At 35.1% G+C, this 16,772-nt stretch overlaps 3 protein-coding genes across 5 annotated transcripts; 2 read left to right on the top strand and 1 right to left on the bottom strand.

Moving 5' to 3' along the window:
* The first annotated feature begins 1,090 nt into the window (after positions 1–1,090).
* Positions 1,091–2,081, top strand: LOC145911020 (DNA-directed RNA polymerases I, II, and III subunit RPABC4-like). Its single transcript, XM_082998253.1, has 3 exons — positions 1,091–1,242; positions 1,389–1,481; positions 1,546–2,081. Exons 1-3 carry the CDS (start codon positions 1,122–1,124, stop codon positions 1,566–1,568), a joined length of 237 nt encoding a protein of 78 aa, XP_082854379.1. The 5' UTR covers positions 1,091–1,121; the 3' UTR covers positions 1,569–2,081.
* LOC145911883 (uncharacterized) lies at positions 2,065–7,152 on the top strand. The gene is made up of 13 exons (XM_082999324.1): positions 2,065–2,205; positions 2,844–3,013; positions 3,078–3,210; positions 3,270–3,415; positions 4,010–4,177; positions 4,237–4,293; positions 4,423–4,531; positions 4,786–4,884; positions 5,482–5,663; positions 5,810–5,942; positions 6,057–6,211; positions 6,305–6,472; positions 7,090–7,152. Exons 1-13 carry the CDS (start codon positions 2,112–2,114, stop codon positions 7,150–7,152), a joined length of 1,677 nt encoding a protein of 558 aa, XP_082855450.1. The 5' UTR covers positions 2,065–2,111.
* Positions 7,153–7,404: 252 nt separating this feature from the next.
* LOC145910338 (ADP-ribosylation factor GTPase-activating protein 3-like) lies at positions 7,405–13,992 on the bottom strand. Of its 3 annotated transcripts, none has more exons than XM_082997420.1 (14): positions 13,865–13,992; positions 13,506–13,624; positions 13,206–13,416; positions 12,914–13,136; positions 12,634–12,759; positions 12,115–12,534; positions 11,825–11,948; positions 11,608–11,758; positions 11,172–11,362; positions 10,973–11,087; positions 10,661–10,768; positions 8,516–8,589; positions 8,327–8,465; positions 7,405–8,002 (listed from the first exon to the last, which is right to left on the bottom strand). In XM_082997420.1, the coding sequence occupies exons 1-14, from the start codon at positions 13,928–13,930 to the stop codon at positions 7,991–7,993; spliced, it is 2,079 nt and encodes a 692-aa protein (XP_082853546.1). In that variant the 5' UTR covers positions 13,931–13,992; the 3' UTR covers positions 7,405–7,990. The 3 variants fall into 3 exon arrangements, with proteins under 3 accessions (XP_082853546.1, XP_082853547.1, XP_082853548.1); XM_082997421.1 differs by having other exon boundaries at positions 12,935–13,136; XM_082997422.1 differs by lacking the exon at positions 10,661–10,768.
* Between the last annotated feature and the right edge of the window lie 2,780 nt (positions 13,993–16,772).

Genomic DNA, 16,772 nt, shown 5'->3' with positions numbered 1-16,772 from the left:
ATTGCTATTTCTGCTATGGAAAACACAGCTTGATCAGTTTGGCAACACAGACTAATTGCTTGGTCTGTTCTGAAAATGTTATATGTTTCAAAGACAACAAAATAACATGTGGAGATACGGTAAAACCCATCAAAGCAACAAAATTATATTTTAACTTTATTCATTTAAGTAACTGCATATAATCAGCATCGAATCCACAATGGTGTCGAACACTGACACTTGGATTCGATGAGACCTGTAGCGATATTAACACTACAACGAAAAGTTAGTTTTGGTCAAAATCATTTTATTGTGCTACAACAATATACATGCTTCAGGCAAATGTACGTCTAAAAACTGCAGTGCATTCATATGTATAGTCTGTATGTATGTCGACGTTTTTTCCAAGAAGAACTATGTTTCGGTGACGGTTCGCATCATTAGGATCAAAAAGGTTGTTAAACGTAGCAATTCTAATATTTTGTAACATAAATTTTATGCATACCTGCATCAGGTCTTCTGATTTTCACTAGACATATTTTCTGCAAATAAGCAATGTTTCAGTGCGTAACGCAAACTTTTAATTCATTACCACCAATCTCGTTCCTTTGGCGAAGACGTTAATTTATCCCCATACAATATGTCACGTGCTGCAGAGAGGCGTGTGCTTTGCATTGTTGTGAAAATTTTGTTTGTACCCAGTTGACAGAGGTGGCGGATAAGTGCTCCAATACCTGGTTTAACTATTTAGACCTTTTCAAGGTAGACTGCAATTAAATTGACTTGTTCAATATCTAAGTAACACCTGCATTTGGTTATTTCAAACCGCTATTTAACGTTTTTAATAGCTGCCTTTAATAACTAACCCCTTTTTGATCTATTTTCTCTTCATGAGAATTACCACTATTGCATGTGAAATTATTTATTCCAAAAACTGACATATGATGTGTATGGAAGATTATTTCTTATTTTTTCAACAATGTGCACAGAAAAAAAATATATAGCCTATATTCTAATATATATACATGTTGGCTATAGCCGGCACCCAATCTCAACCCAAGTGTAATGCTAACACAGTTATTAAAGTTTAAGTATATTACTTTCCAGCAAGGTTATAACAGTTATAGCTAAGTTTTGAAAAAATGTCAGAAACACCGAGTTCTTTCATTAGCACCCCTTCCGGGCGAACACCAGGTCGTACGCCAAGACCAGGGGAGGCTCCCATTCCTGGACAGCCAAAAGCCATGGTTTACATTTGTGGAGGTAACTTACATATAATGTTTCCGTCATTATTTGATCAAAATACTGATGATGGCAAGCTAATTTTTGTGTAGAGCCAGTTGTAATATTGTACTTGTAGGCTACATATTCTTTATATCTGAACAATATGTATCTTACTGTGTTGCAAGAGTGTCACCAGGAAAATGAAATAAGAGCCAGAGACCCAATTCGATGCAGGGAATGTGGCTGTAGGATAATGTACAAAAAGCGAACCAAGAGAAGTATGATTTTATAAACTTTCATTTCCTTAACAGAAACAGTCAAGTGTTTCCTACTTCTTTGCAGTGGTTGTTTTTGATGCAAGATGAAGTTTATTATAATGAAGAGTTTATGTTGACGAAAAAAAAGCTGAAGCTCATTCAGGATTGTGCAGTAGAATCTCTTTAAAAAGCTTATTTGTTTATTCTATTTTGCTTTTTCAAAACAACATTCTTTTCATGAAAAGTATGTTTTCACCTATTTTGTGTGTATCTGTCCTTGTGAATGAGACCAAAGCAGATTGTGTTGAACACCTGACTGTAGATAAAGTTTGCAAACACGCGATAGCATGCGTTTGGTGTTATTTGTACCGTTGGGTGGCATTCATAAACAGAATTTTGACTCATCTTGGGATGTTGCAACCGTTTGCTCTGCTATTGAGTAACTTATACTTTTCTTATGGTGGTAACGAGTGGATACTTGCGCCTCATTTACGTGTTTCCGGATCGGTAACAATTGCCGCATAACAAAGAACGCGCTCCATATGGCGGGGTAACGTGCTGTATTATTCGCTGATTTGCGTCGACTAGGAGCGCAGATATAGTGGTATATAGCGTGCTGAAGTTTTTTTCGCCATAAGGTCCATTGTAAAGATGTTCAAATTGATTATTTTGCTGAGTGTGATTATTTCCGCGGTTTGTGAGACAAGTGACGAAAAATCGGAAGGGATACAGGATGACTACAATGGTTAGTACACAAACTTAACCTTGAAACATGGAACATTTGGGTTTCGGCAAGAAATACGTGGTGAACTCCAGTGCAGTTATTTACAAACAGGCTTGACAATAACACATATTTTTTGAATTTTGCATTATTTTACGCAGTATATCAGAATTTGAACACGCTGTAGCATTCTTTTGGGTTTACGGTATCGCATAGTGTGGTCATTTACCATGGATAGCTTAGAAATTTAGAGTTAACAGATGAGCTCTGTTTATGAAACTCAAACACTGAAAAATCAACCGTTAATTCAGCTTTTGTTTTCTCTTATTTAACTAAACCATTTTGCCTAAAAATTCAAAAAATAAGGTTTTCTTGCCATTTATTATCACGTATCCCCGACCACAAAAACATGGCAGTTTGACAAACCGTTGAAATAAATGAACTGAACGTTGATCTAAATATTTTGGTAACACTTCATCTAAGTTTAAATCTAAATTTAATGTGCAGTTAAGACAATCGGCAAGGTGATTGTCTTAACTCTATTATGACGTAAAATAAATCATCCCAGGCAATCCCGGTCTAGGCCTACCCTACTAACATCAGTGAATATGAATAAAAACTTTCCCTTGTAGTCTACATACAAAACCATGTGTTTTAAGCAGAACAACTACAGCAGTACAGAAAACCGATCGCAAAGGAATTCTTTCACAACTTAATGAGAGACATTACTTTTCACGAGTTCTCAGCGACCGTTACCATTCCGCGGGCATCTACCGAATGCTATTATGAGGATTGCGAACGAAATTCAGAACTTATTGCTGCATTTCAGGTTGTATACCTATAGACTTTGCAGGAGAGAGTCATGAAAAAAACAACGTTGCTTTTATATTCGGTAGTCGAACACTCCAGGTTCCATAAAGTCCAAAAATCTTCTTCGCGCCTCCATACGGTTTCCTAATGGTAGTATCGCAGCGGAAATGAGAACGCCTGCGAAGGAAGGAAACTTTCAACTTTATTGCCCCAACGCAGGTACGCTACTATTTGTTGCATGTCTAAATTTGTTTCAACATGTTTATTCGTATTTACAGGGTTGTACGAATTCTGCATTGAAAACACAGTTGATTCGTTGTCCTCGAAAAAAATTGAAATGCATTTTATGGTGTTGCACCACGAGGAAATAGTTGACTTTCATCGATCTGCTCACCTGAGCAACGACACTATCTATGGATTGTATGTACGTATAATGAACACTTGTTTAGAAACAACAAAAGATTTAAATTTGTCTGAAGAAAGGCAAGATAAGATAATTCATTAACATTTACTGTGGCCAACCGATTTCAAGACTCTGTGCCGCGACGCCCCGTTTATGTTTTTATAGAAGTCGCGTAAGAATTAATGCCGTCCTTGTTAGGAAGATATAAACTCCAAAATTGGCGTCGCACAACCTTTCTTATGCTTAAATATAACTATTTGCTTGCTTTGTTTAATAAATAAAAATTGGAATCCAAAACACACCAAAAAAGTGTGGCAGACGATCAGCGTCCGTGCGATCTTTTATTCAAAAACAACAGAAATGTTAATTTCTTAGGTTTTGTTTTGCTTTAGAGCTGAAAATTCATTTTATAGCTGAACTGAGGATGCCACACTCTCTTTTTTATGAAATTACACCCAAAAAATAAATAAATTGTATATGATCGCAAATACGTACGGTACAATCTTTGTAATCACACTGAAACGCGTGAGCCACCCCTTCAGTCCTTTTATCACATTTTAATAAATTGAATATGATGCTCCAGTAAAAATTAACAGAAATATTACATTGCAATAGGATATGATGTTTCAAGTATTTCACGACGTGGCACACATAAAACTAGCAATAAAACATGAAAAGAGTATGGCACGACGGGACTGGGTTTTGGCAATGTCGAATAATGATTTGGTTGTGGAAGTGTCTTTGTTGATGATAATTATTATCGTCGCAGTTACGTTTGGCCAGGTAAGTTGCAGGAAATATTTTGATCATGCATTTGTAAAAAAAACTGCCATTTCTTTCAGGTTTATTACCTGAAAAGATTGTTTATTGTCGACTCAAGGCATAAAAACGGTTCATCCGTGAGGCTATAGATATAATGAGAAAATGGAATGGACAAAATCGTTTCTCTCCGATTTGCGCTGACTTCATTCTGAATTTTACTTGGCATTCATCTTGTATTTTTTGGTTAAAACATCTTTGTTTTATAGCTTTCGCTTAAAAATCGCCAAGAATGGATACGGTTAGTTAGGCTGTTAAGAGGCGACAATCAGTTGCTTGGACTTAAATTGGTAACGAACTTCTGTTATAACTGTATGGGTATTGTTATTTCTTGAAAAGCGCCATAACCACGATTGCATGTTACTTCCCTATGTAACTGAATTAATTTCCGCGCAGCTTCCTTGTAAATAAATGAAGTGATCTGCTACCATATGTTGAACGCACATGCTGTCCCCACGCGCATTTACGGTTTCACGAAGGCCGATTATTACACAATTTTTGTGTTTTGGGTGCTGGGAAACTTTTTTGTAACAAGAAATGAAGTAAAATATATACTGTATATTTGTTGACAGAAAAGTTGAATCACCTATTAAATATGCTGTATTTAAAGAGGATTGAAAGTTTAACAGTTTTCCTACTCTCAATTAGCATGGCAGCTAGAGATAACCACGGTAAGTTTACTAAAACGACAATGCAGTATAGTGATATGAGTTCACTTCTTGCATGTATTGGGTAATAACAACTGTCTAGGAAACTTTCGTTTTAGGTTAAAATCTTTCAGTCTTCTTTAATTAGACATGTATATTTCGCTTCATCATCAGTGTCTATAAAAGCAAATTAAGAATTAGGTTCAAATATATAATAAGGTGGAAATCTTCAGGACCAAATTGCATCAGAATGGGAAATGATTCCCAGAATCAATTCTCAAGCATGTATTGGGTAATAATAAGAAAGCAAAAATTTATGTTGCGATTTCAGCGTGGGTTTCAAGTAAAGGCCGCCATGAGAAAAAATAAACTTTGCGATACTGTTATAGCAAACGAAATTGGTTTGTCTTTGCAAGAAAGTGTATAGGATTTAATGTTGAAAATATTAAATTTTCACAAATGTGAACAACAAATGCTCGAAACAGTTATAGCCTATGTGGTGGGCTATTTACAACATTTCAGTTAAGGGGAAAACTAAAAGTGGTTTATAGCGATTTTGATTATTTCCTTAACTCAAGACACTTTCCTGTGTTGCTTCTGACCTGATTTTGTATTTTTTAGTAACAGAACACGAATATTATAATGAGTTGTACAATTCAGCATCGGCCAAACATTTTTTCGAGAATTTGATGCACGATGATATAATACACGAGTTTCGTGCAATCGTCATAATACAAAAAGGCACAGAAGAATGCTATTATGAAGAATGTGACGAAGGGGCGCAGCTGCTTGCATCCTTCCAGGTTGTTTGATGGCACAATTATTTTAGACCATGCTGTTAGGTTGTAAATAGGTGTAACTTATAACTTAAGCTAAAAACAATAACACGGCAATAATGTACTGTTGCAATGGTTTAATGAATAAGTAATATTGATTGCGAAACGTGCAGGATGAAACGCCCCCTTCAGTTACGTCAAACGGTCTTCTACAGGCAAGTTTGCGCTTTCCGAATGGTTCCATTGTTGAGAATCTTCAAAAACCAGCTAAGAGCGCAGATTTTGATCACACTTGCACAACTCAAGGTTAAATAATGGTTGTTGAATGTTGGAAGAATAATTTTTGATTGATATATGTGGCATTAAACTCGTATGGTGAGTTACTAAACTTCCAACAGTAACACAATCTTTTTTGTTAAGGGGAATACAAATTTTGCATTGAAAACACTGTTGCTGAAAGTAACAACGAAAAAAAAGTTCACATGGAAATAGTTGTCGTGCATCACCAAGATATTACAGATTTTCACTACAACTATCAGGAAAACATTGAAAACCATACCATGTACAATTTATATGTAAGACTTTTTTGCCAACCAACTTTTTCTCCTTGAATAGAACAAAACAAAACAATTTTCACCTAACAATTTTTTTTGCATTTGTCTGTTTAGGATAGTATTTTCCAGAGAGCACGTGATGTTGCACTGATGAAACACGCAGTAATCAGAGAAAAAGTTTACGGAGAAAAGGACTGGAATCTCGTTCTGTCTAACAATCGGAGAATTGCTATTATTTCATCAGCGATAATCGGTGTTATTTTGTTGGTTACTTTCGGCCAGGTATGTGCCTATGCCTAATTAAGATTTATGGTTTTATACATCTTCGCAAATATCAACGAAGCCAATAATTATCATCAAAACAGCCGATTACAATATGTTATGGAAAACATTTTTTTTCACCATGAAATTACTCGAAACCACCTGTGCTTTATTAACTGGACGGGCGCAGTGTTTAGGACTTACTTCATGTTGTTGGATTTTCAACCATTTACACCTAAGTTTGACAAATTTTGAACTCAGCGCAGGATTAGAAAGTTGTTTTCGTATTTTGGTACTTTTTTGCGATCAAAAGTATATATCCGGTAGGTGTCCTGGGACCTTAGTATTAGAAATGCGACCTTTAATATAACAGATACGTTTAAAGCGACTTGGAACATCTAATTCCATAGCTGTGCCGTGTCCTAATGATTTAATGCCCATGCAGAATTTACTTTTTGTAGTGATTTACCATAACCTAGTAAATGAACAAGAAATATCAAAGTATAACCGATATACAGTCAGGCGCCTCTAGTGGTAGACGTCCTGGACATTTTAAGCCGTTTAGCCTATCTAATAATTGTCAAAAAGGTACCGATTTTAAGCTGTAGTATTTTAGCTAATACTTACTTTGTGTGCAGGTTTTTTTTCTCAAGCGGTTGTTTAGAATTGATGATTATTCACGACCTGGACGAAAATACTAATTTGTCCTAATCTTGGACCAAAACAGTGCATGCCAATAAAGCAAGTGGCTACAAATTTGAAGTTATTTCCTATTGCCAAATTTTGAAAAAGGCTTAGTCTAAAACTTCAGGTAAAAGTGAGACCACATAGATTGCGGGATACAAGAGAGTTAAAAGACCACAATTTATTTTTTTTCCACTTTCCGGCACAAATAAACAAAACATTTGCACAGGGCTACAGTTTTCATAATCTAAACCTTAATTCACCCAATACAGAAGCATTGTATAGTTTAATAGTGGTGTATTCATACCCTTTGCCAAAACATAAAATAAATACAGGATAAAGAATGGCACTGTTTGTCCACATTTTCTATGACCACAAATAGCACCCAAGCACACCAATATAAGTTCAAACTTGACAACAGAGATTTGTCATTCTTTCTTTGCCCAAATTCATTAATTAATACAGATGCAAGAAGAAATGTAGAATGTTGAGAGTTTTAAAGTACAAATAATAATAAAAAAAAAACCGTCTCTTGAATTTGTGTTTGAGAATAGGAAACATAAGCACAGAATAGCCTAGAAGCGCAACATATTATAACTTGGAGCATTGCACAATAAATTAAAATCTTTCAAAAACATGGCCACCCAATTGTTACTTGCTTTCACAAAAAAGTAAGTTGCTGATACAAAAGAAAGAGCATATTTCGAGTGCAACACAACCAGATATGCACACAGTCAAAAAGGTACCAAAAATATCCGTTTTCAGCAAAGTTTTCATAACTTCCGGTCTTTTTCTAGACTATAGAATATTGAAAGGAAATGATAAAATGATGTTGAAACTTGGTTCCATATACTTTTATCTGTTGATCTGAAGAAAAAACACACAAGGTCGCTTAGTAGAGCTATCATGGCATGACATGTTAACTGCATTCAAATTATGACTATTTGCCTGAATTGAGTTTTTAAAATTCTGGGTCCAAGAAAACAAATTTTTACAACTCGCTTAAAGAATGCTTCATACAAGAGAAGCCACAACAACCTTAAGTTAGGTGGGTGCAGTGTAATTTATATAGAACCTCAATAAAAACCTTCATGGTACATATTGATTTTGGTTGATCATATCACAATGCTTGGCAAATTGGCCATGTGATTAAAAGGATTTGTCTCCACATGTTTAAGATTAGTAGCTTACTGGTATTGCATTGTAAACATCTGAGGCCATGTTTGATAATTTTCCAGCCATGTTTCTGACACCTTCTTTTAACTGAGAAATGTCAGCAGAAAGAATTGGGGATGGTAAGTTGGGTGTTGAAAGTCGATGGGCTGATGTCCTAAAAGGAAAATTTTTAAAAAAATGCTACATACTTTGTGAACAACTTACTTGTCATCATTTCCAAAATAGGCATCACTGCTTATCGATGTTTGACCTTCGAACTTATTCAAACGCGCTCTGGCCTGAAATTATAAAAAATCATTACCTACTAAAGTACACTTTTTGGCACAAAAAGTATATAACTACTCTATTAAACAATCCATTAGATAAAAAAGATTGTGTAATAACTAAGCCATGAGGCTATTCATGTCAAACATGCTTCTGCATGTAAATCCATATTTCCATGCACAGTAATCATTTTGTGCAGTAATGATCCAGTTAGATTCACTTAGTAATACAAAATTCCGCAGACAAATATGAACTGCCACCAAACCAGACTAGTCAACAAATACTGAATTGAACTAAACCATTTTTTTTAATTATAATTTGCAAAAGTGACTTAATTATCCCATTCTGGGTTTCTACACAATCACCCCACAGTATAGAAAGAGTTCTGTCATATATTGGGAAGATTTCCTGTAACCTCAAAACATTTTGCGAACAAACATTCATGATTTTTAGAGCATTGAAATATTCAATTCTGGCTCCAAGATAATCAGTCACTAAATAGTTGCTGCTTAACACAAAAAATGTTTTTGGCTGAAGTATTTAATGGGTTTTGTATATGGTAGGTATCTGAAAGGAGAAAATGCATTTTCATACTTGAATATGATATTCAAGATCAAGATAAAGAATATTTGTTTAAATACTGCTGGGCAACTTTTTTTTATCAAAGATAAAGAAATATTACTGAATCTTGGAAAAGTGTAAAATAGTACCTCATTAACAAGTTGCAACCTATTACTGTTTTGCCATGTAAATAGTAAATAGGGTATTTTGAAATACTAGCGTTACTTAATCAATAATATGTAGCATGAAACCATACATAGGCACCTAGAAAAAATACAAATTTGCTGACAGGGCCCAAAGTTGCTTTGCTGCAATATATGGCATTGTAAATTTCTCTTTCTGAACTAAGAACGAAATTTACATTACATTTAGACCATGAGATGAATGACAACTCTGCAAAACTCCAGATAAAAAAGTTTATAGTGCTTACATGGTAAAACTGACAAAAACAGAAAAATTAGTTTGTTATTACAACTACTGTGTGTTGCTTCAGAAATTGAACGAAACAAGAACCAAAAATCGTTTCTTCAGTCCCTAGTGTGCTGGAATGAAAGTAGATAATACAGATATTATACCAATGATATTCTAAAAAAATGGGCATTTATTAAAAAATTATCACCATGTGGCCAATGTTTAGGGCTTAACTTTTGATCCACTTGAAGTTGGAACACAAAATTTGGGATATTTTACATCCTAATATATATGTGCGCAATTATGTGCCAGGTTTCAGCAAAATCTGAGACTATGGATGCATAAAATGAACTTTTGTGGTAAAAATATATTGGAATGACACTTTATTTTATGAGTATATACACGTTTTGTTAAAAACAGCATCATCAGTTCTTATTTAAATCCATGAGGTCCTTATATTGTAAAAGTAAAGTTACCACCTGTGTCACACACAACAAGTGGCAGTGGAAAAAGTAAGAAAGCCGTAATTGTTACATACTGAAGACAGTCGCATAAAACAGCTTGGCAAATTGGCCAAACGATTAATCTCATTTTTTTTAGAAATGTACCTTAGTAAAGGGGTCCAAGACATAATAGTTTTATAAAAAAAAGGGAACCACAGGGTTAACTAAATTCAGATGCATGGCAAAACAATAATGTGCCTGTTTATCTTTCTAATTGGAGTTGGTATAATTTTCCATGCTTATGCAAATGTAAATTTTTTTTCTGCACAGAATGTGTAAATAAGCTGGTGCTTGCTCTAGAAGCAAAAAGTCATAATAGGCAGGCAAACTATATTGTACAGTCTACATATTGAGAGTTACAAAAACCACTGGGTTAGTCAAGTTCCCAATAAAACAACTCAAGCATTATATACCTTGGTACGAATAAATAATTTTTTGCATACATACTCCATATCACCATATTTTATCTTTGGATTAGGTCCAAACATATGATATATGGTATTTCACAACAAGCACACCTAGTATCTAAAACTAATGCATTGGTTTAATCATCAAAGAGAGATGACAAAACCTTATTGTATAGTATCCCTTCACCAAAGTACTTAGTTACCTCTTTAGTTTCATTAGAATTACCAGACTGTGGCACAACCAAACCGGCTACAGTCATTCGCCTCCTGTGCATTTGTTTATTTGGTTGTTGCCTCACTATATCCAATGCCTGATAATTATTACACTTAAATGTCTAACAAAATAATCATTCAACACATTCTAATTGTTTTGAACCAAAACACCATACAAAAGAAACTGTAATCTATAACTGAATTTAAAATTGGATGTATACTACCACTAATGTGAAAATAACAAAAAAACATGTTAAATTTTACAATTAAAACAATACATTTCATAAAAAAACATCTCCCACCTCATGATCAACAGAACTTTCTGTAAACATGCTTGATGAAATGAATTTGGCATCTTTAAGTTTGTTTTTCATATTGGCATCCATGGTTGCATGTAATGCTGTTGGTCTTGCAGGTCTGGAAACATGAGCAGATATGATAAAAAACATTTAACAATTTACGTTTGAATAACACATTTAAACTAAAATTTTCCTCACGTACTTTGAATTATGCTGGTCACTTTTCCTTGTTGGGTTATTTTTAAGATCTTGCAAATATGACGGTGATTTGTTGACAATAAAGAAATCTTCAACCTCATCATCGTCACTGCTGCTGCTATTATCATAATCCAAATACCTGTTCTTTCTCCTTCCACCCACCAGACTTTGACACTTTTTTCTTTCTGGGTTTACCTAATAAAGAAAAACAAAAAATGAATTATAAATACACTTTCCATCGTTGAAACACATAAAGTTCCATAATTTACATATGTTTAATAAAACAATGCAGGAGTTTAGCCACAACCATATCCAGGAATCAAGACATCGCTGAAAGAGAAACTAATTTTTCATTGCATTTCTGGATATGCCAAGGAAAACAGGTTGGAATTTATTATGCAGAATACTCAATACAACATTACACAGTACGATATTTATACCTGTTCAATTGTTTGCATTGCTGCTGTATGGGACATGATGGTATTTCTTGTTCCCATTCCTAGTCGTTCTGCAACACCTTTCTGCTCATTAGTTAAATTTTTATCTACTCTATTTGTAGTTTCAGAACATGATAATCTCGTAGATGTGACACTGTGTTAACATAAAACAATTGTATTTTTTTGCAACTAAATGCACAGTTAAAAAAGCTTTTTCTACCTTTCCAGTCTGGTTTTAGGGAAGCTTTCCTGCAGTGTTTCTGCTTTTTTGGCACTATCTTCGAGTGATTGAAAGTTTGTTTTTACTTTCTGTGCACCAAATCCACCCTTTTTGGCACCTGATCCTATTCATAAATACCCACATAAAATATCAACAAAACATAATATTTTGCTGGCTATTGCTGTAGTAATATATGTCATATTGGAATGTAGTTCCCCAAAAGTTAAAATAGCGGGGTTCAATATTTAATAAAATTGTAAAGTGTATTTATCAGATAAAGATACTCTTACCCTTTTTCTTTTTGGACAAAATGTTAGATTGTTTTGCATTTGGCAAAGCTGACAATGCAACTACATCTGGCTGAAAAACTTTGGATGGAACGGTTGTTTGTTTAAATTCTATGTTGGTAGTTATGTTTTTCTCATCGTCCTGATATCCCATATCAGGCCATTCATCAGAACCTTCTACTTCCTTTTCTTCAGCAAATTTTGACATAACTTCTTCAACAACTGGTTGAGATATATCAGGAGCTGTTGTAGAAGATGGCACAGTCGAAATTAGGGAACCAAAGAATTCATCTTCTTTTGATTTTATTGTACTGGGAGAAAGAGCATCACCCTGGAGTTTTTGTAAGGTTTCTTTACTTGTATTTAGGCTACTCCAGGATGACAGCGCACAGTCAATGCTTGGACCTTTTACAGGTAAAGTGACTGAAAAAACATAAAATATATATGTTTTGTATTTTAAAATTGAATTAATTTAATAAAAATTTAGATTAAACTCATCAACACAATAAATATAATTTAAACCTGCAGATTTATTTGGAAGCTTTCGGTTGGTGGCTGGAGAAGATTTTAATGATGAAGACTTTTGAGAGGTAAATGTTTCAAAAAAAGCACTTTCATCATGAGTAAGTAAGTTGGTTCCCAAATTATCTGTACACAAAAACTATGCATTTTCATCCTAATTTTAGCATCATGAATACCAAATTATGCATAAGTTATGTCAAATCAAAATTGGCGAACTTTATGATGATTGACTTATATTTTTTTAACTATTTTGACCAGTTTAAAGAAAAGTGTTACAAACCAGCTGAATGTTGATATTTACCATTACTATTTTTCATTGTTAGAATGGCAGGAGAAGAAGTGACAGTTTTTAATCCACCACTAGAAGTGTTCCCATTTGTTTTGGACAATTTAGCAGCAGGACTAAGCGAACTTCCACTAAATTTTGAGAAAAAATCCTCCTCTGCTGATTTCCCATTTTGATTCCCAGTGTGTTCACTCATTTTGGATGGAATATGAAGAACCTACACAAAAAATACTTTGAACCTACATACACAAAAAATATTTGCACAAAGTTCTAAATTTCAACTTACTGTTGTTCCATATTTTTTCATTGTCTCCATGGTGAGATTGTTAATTTTTCCTTTGTATAAAACTGCAGCCCTGCTATTATATTTGGCCTGTAAATCATCAGATGACAAAGAACAACCATGTGATCTAAAGAAAGCCCTGGCAGCTGCATTCCCTCCCACTTGCATGGATCTAAGTTGCTCCCATGTCCATTTTTGATCTAGTTCCACAGACCTAAAATAATACAAACAGTTTTTAACAGATTATTTGTCCAAATTAAGTTACTTGAAACTAAGCTAAAAAACATAGAGACACGCATTTACCTGATAAATGTTAAATGAACTCCCAGAGATCGATGCACACCAGAACAGTCAATACACAAAAAAACTCCATATGGTATACTTGCCCATGTGGGGTTCTTGGCTCCACAATCAAAGCATGTCTGTAATATCCAAGTACATAATGCATGGGATGGGAAATTATTACGAAGATAAAGCTTATCATATTTTACAAAACCAGGACCATTTTCTTTTATTTGAAACCCATGTAAAAAAATTACTTTACGCATTAATCTCCAAAAATCATTCTATAACAGCGAAAACGACAGTCACTTCGCAAATAAAAACTTTCCTATATGTGGAGGTTTGTCAAAACACTTTATTCTTATATCAATGCAAATTACCTTGTTGCTTTTCACAGATCTAAGTCTTTTGAAAATGGTTTTTATATCTTCCAATGGTGCAGCCATGGTTTTAAAATAGCCACGCAGATCAGTCAGTAAACAACAATTTTTATAAAAGAAGTAGGCTATAGGCTATACGAAAACGGAACTGGTGATTTACTTCATAAACGCCTCCGGATTAACAACCAGACTAGAGCAAAGAATTTAAATGCGATTAACAGTCGTTTGACAATACTAACAAATGATCAATTCCACAGTGCAATAGTCACACAGTTTCACAAGCGAATAAAACTGAAGCCCATTCACAATCAACTCTTTACTCTGTACTGTCGTCAATCCTTCTTTGTATTTCTTTAATCCGTTACACTATTAAGTTGCAATTCTTGAAATACCTGTTCTTGAAACAAAAACAAAGTAACTTCCATTTAAAGTTTTTGACACAAATGAGTAAAATTCATTCTTAAGCTACAAAGACGACAAAAGTGGTGTTATAGGGACAAGTAAAAAACATAAAACACGACGCCGTAACGGATAGTTTGAATAATCAGTCATGCAACACGTCCCCTGTTTTCATACATGGTATCCGCTTAATCACAATAAAATATTATATTGCAAACTCAGCCAATAAATCCAAAATCATTTAATATTACTCAAAAAAGTATAAATATATATATTTTTTATTTTATTCGGGTGCAAATAACTAAAAAGAAATGTCGTTCACAAACGAAACGAAGCCGAAAAATTGCGCGACCTAAACGGGAGCGCTAAATAGTTACGTTAAAATCTTCTGGGATGCATATACCACACGGACATGTGCCGCCGTTTGCTGTCGCGTGGTAGCGCCCATACGTGCACAGGTTATAGCCGTTTGCACGTGGGGTCGGGACAACGAGATCCCTTGTAGGAAGCTTCGGTTGCCCACCGGCCCCAAACGCACTTCGGTTGGGTGCTTTTGCACCTGCATCGGAAGGTCGTGTCGTCGGCAGGAAATATTGTAAAACAGCACTTGGTGTGTTGTTTCTTTGGAGATGGGCTCATTTTCTCTTTTTGCGCTCCACCATCTTGAGAGGCGAGATTGAGGGCGTGTCCTTTACACGTACGGGAGACACTTTGGGTTGGGGTATGATGAAGGTTGGTTTCACCAACGAAGATGTAGATAAGCAAAGTGGAGCCAATAATATGAATTGTGTAAGCTGCAGACAGATGGCCACTGTTTCGACCTAAAAGGTCTCACCAGTGCAGCTGATGTAGATGTTGTTAACTTTTCTGTGGAATAAGCACAGTAGGGGAAGGAGTCGGATGAGTCCTCATCTAAAGAGGTTGACTCCACCTTTCCCTCAGATTGGTCGTCAGAGGTAGATTGCTATCCCACTTGCGTAGAGGAGGATTGGCTCTTTTTGTGTTTCACTTGTTGGGGGGGTTATTCAACCATGTCGAACAAGGGGGGTCTCCTGAGGTTTATTCTATTGTTGGGGGTTGTTTTGTTGTTCGACCTTGTTGGACGAAGAGGGATTCACCATGGTTGGAGGCTTGTTGGTCCTCTTCGCTTGAAAATGACACCAAGTTGTGCAACAAAATCGCCTACCCACATAGTTGTGATCGTTGAATTTTTGAGAATTACTGTTGTCTAAAATGGATCACACAACGGACAATAAAAACCTGGCGCAATTCTTGTGACTTTTAGGCTGAAAATCCATAATACTATCGCAAGCCCGTCTGTAGCACAACCGTTTATTGGTAAGCTGTGTACGGCGCATTTATACATATAACTGAGGGCAAGTGCGCAAAACTCAAAATCGCCCCTTGGGGAGAGATATCGTGCTCGCGCTTTTATCATTGCCACAACAACTCTTGAAAACCTTAATTTGGGCAAATTGAAACAAGTAGAATACAATGCACAATAGTCTAACAGATCACAAACATAAAAATCCTTTGGCTTTTCGTGACATACATTAATGCCAGAACTATCGGATAAAAATAAAATTTGTAGCCCTGCATATTTCAGTGAGTCATATCAAGGCGTTCAATTTGCTCATACAAAGACGATTTCCTAATTGGCAAGACTTGCTGGAGCGAATTTCTAGCCTAACCTACACTTGACAACATACAAGACCTTCTATGCGGTACAGATAAAACTTTGCAGAGAACATTACGTCGATTGTCGTCATTTGAAATAATTCCCCATCTATATTCTGTTCTATAATAGGTTTACCCTTAAAAAAATAAACTATCTGTAACCTTTGTATTGTTTGTATTTTTTTCAAGCAGAAGGTCAGCAAAGGAAGTGGGGTAATGTAAAACAAATCAAAAAACAATTTAAACACCACTTCCTTTATTTACTTGTGTGAACAAAGCAAATTAACGCTATAATTTTGTATTCGCTCTTTTTAGATTGTATAATTTTTATGCTTGCAGGTAAATCCAGTGTGAAAAGCCGTGACTTTTTCACAATTTCCATGTTTCCTGTGATTGTTATGGTTGGTTGACCAGGTCTTTACCAGGGAATCAGGCTGAGTGAGGACTGAGGAGTTAAGATCTTCAAAAATCTCGAAATGGAAAATAAGTGTTTGGAAAAGGTCCAGTTTGAAATGCATTTTTTAATAAGTGTAAATAAGTTTTGCTTGCTTTGAACTTGTCCACAAACGCTTAGTTGATTTCATTCAAGGGTTTACTGCAGTAACTGATTGCTGCGTTGATTTCGGTGAGCACTAAAAGTACCAATTTACACGCTGTGAAGTCAATGACAACAAACTTTGATGGTTTAAAAACAACAGGTTTCTTTCGGTGAACTATCAAGATGCAAAAGGGTGTAAATTAACACCTTAAGCAGTTAATGGCATGTATTTACTGTTTATACTCGTTTCATGGTGACATTGTATTCATGGACAAACTGTATTATACTGTTATT

This window comes from Ascidia mentula, chromosome 8 (assembly GCF_947561715.1).
Source record: "Ascidia mentula chromosome 8, kaAscMent1.1, whole genome shotgun sequence".
Classification (NCBI taxonomy): Eukaryota; Metazoa; Chordata; class Ascidiacea; order Phlebobranchia; family Ascidiidae; genus Ascidia; species Ascidia mentula.
This window is presented reverse-complemented; position numbering and strand designations above follow the sequence as displayed.

Excerpts from the sequence above, each read along its gene's own strand:
- LOC145911883 (XM_082999324.1), top strand. The coding sequence starts at position 2,112 with ATGTTCAAATTGATTATTTTGCTGAGTGTGATTATTTCCGCGGTTTGT. Across the intron at positions 4,178-4,236 it reads TCGCAGTTACGTTTGGCCAG|GTTTATTACCTGAAAAGATT; the intron begins GTAAGTTGCAGG and ends CATTTCTTTCAG. Across the intron at positions 6,473-7,089 it reads TGTTGGTTACTTTCGGCCAG|GTTTTTTTTCTCAAGCGGTT; the intron begins GTATGTGCCTAT and ends CTTTGTGTGCAG.
- LOC145911020 (XM_082998253.1), top strand. The coding sequence starts at position 1,122 with ATGTCAGAAACACCGAGTTCTTTCATTAGCACCCCTTCCGGGCGAACA. Across the intron at positions 1,243-1,388 it reads CATGGTTTACATTTGTGGAG|AGTGTCACCAGGAAAATGAA; the intron begins GTAACTTACATA and ends CTGTGTTGCAAG. Across the intron at positions 1,482-1,545 it reads CAAAAAGCGAACCAAGAGAA|TGGTTGTTTTTGATGCAAGA; the intron begins GTATGATTTTAT and ends ACTTCTTTGCAG.
- LOC145910338 (XM_082997420.1), bottom strand. The coding sequence starts at position 13,930 with ATGGCTGCACCATTGGAAGATATAAAAACCATTTTCAAAAGACTTAGA. Across the intron at positions 11,759-11,824 it reads CCTAAAACCAGACTGGAAAG|TGTCACATCTACGAGATTAT; the intron begins GTAGAAAAAGCT and ends ATGTTAACACAG. Across the intron at positions 11,363-11,607 it reads CAATGCAAACAATTGAACAG|GTAAACCCAGAAAGAAAAAA; the intron begins GTATAAATATCG and ends TTTCTTTATTAG.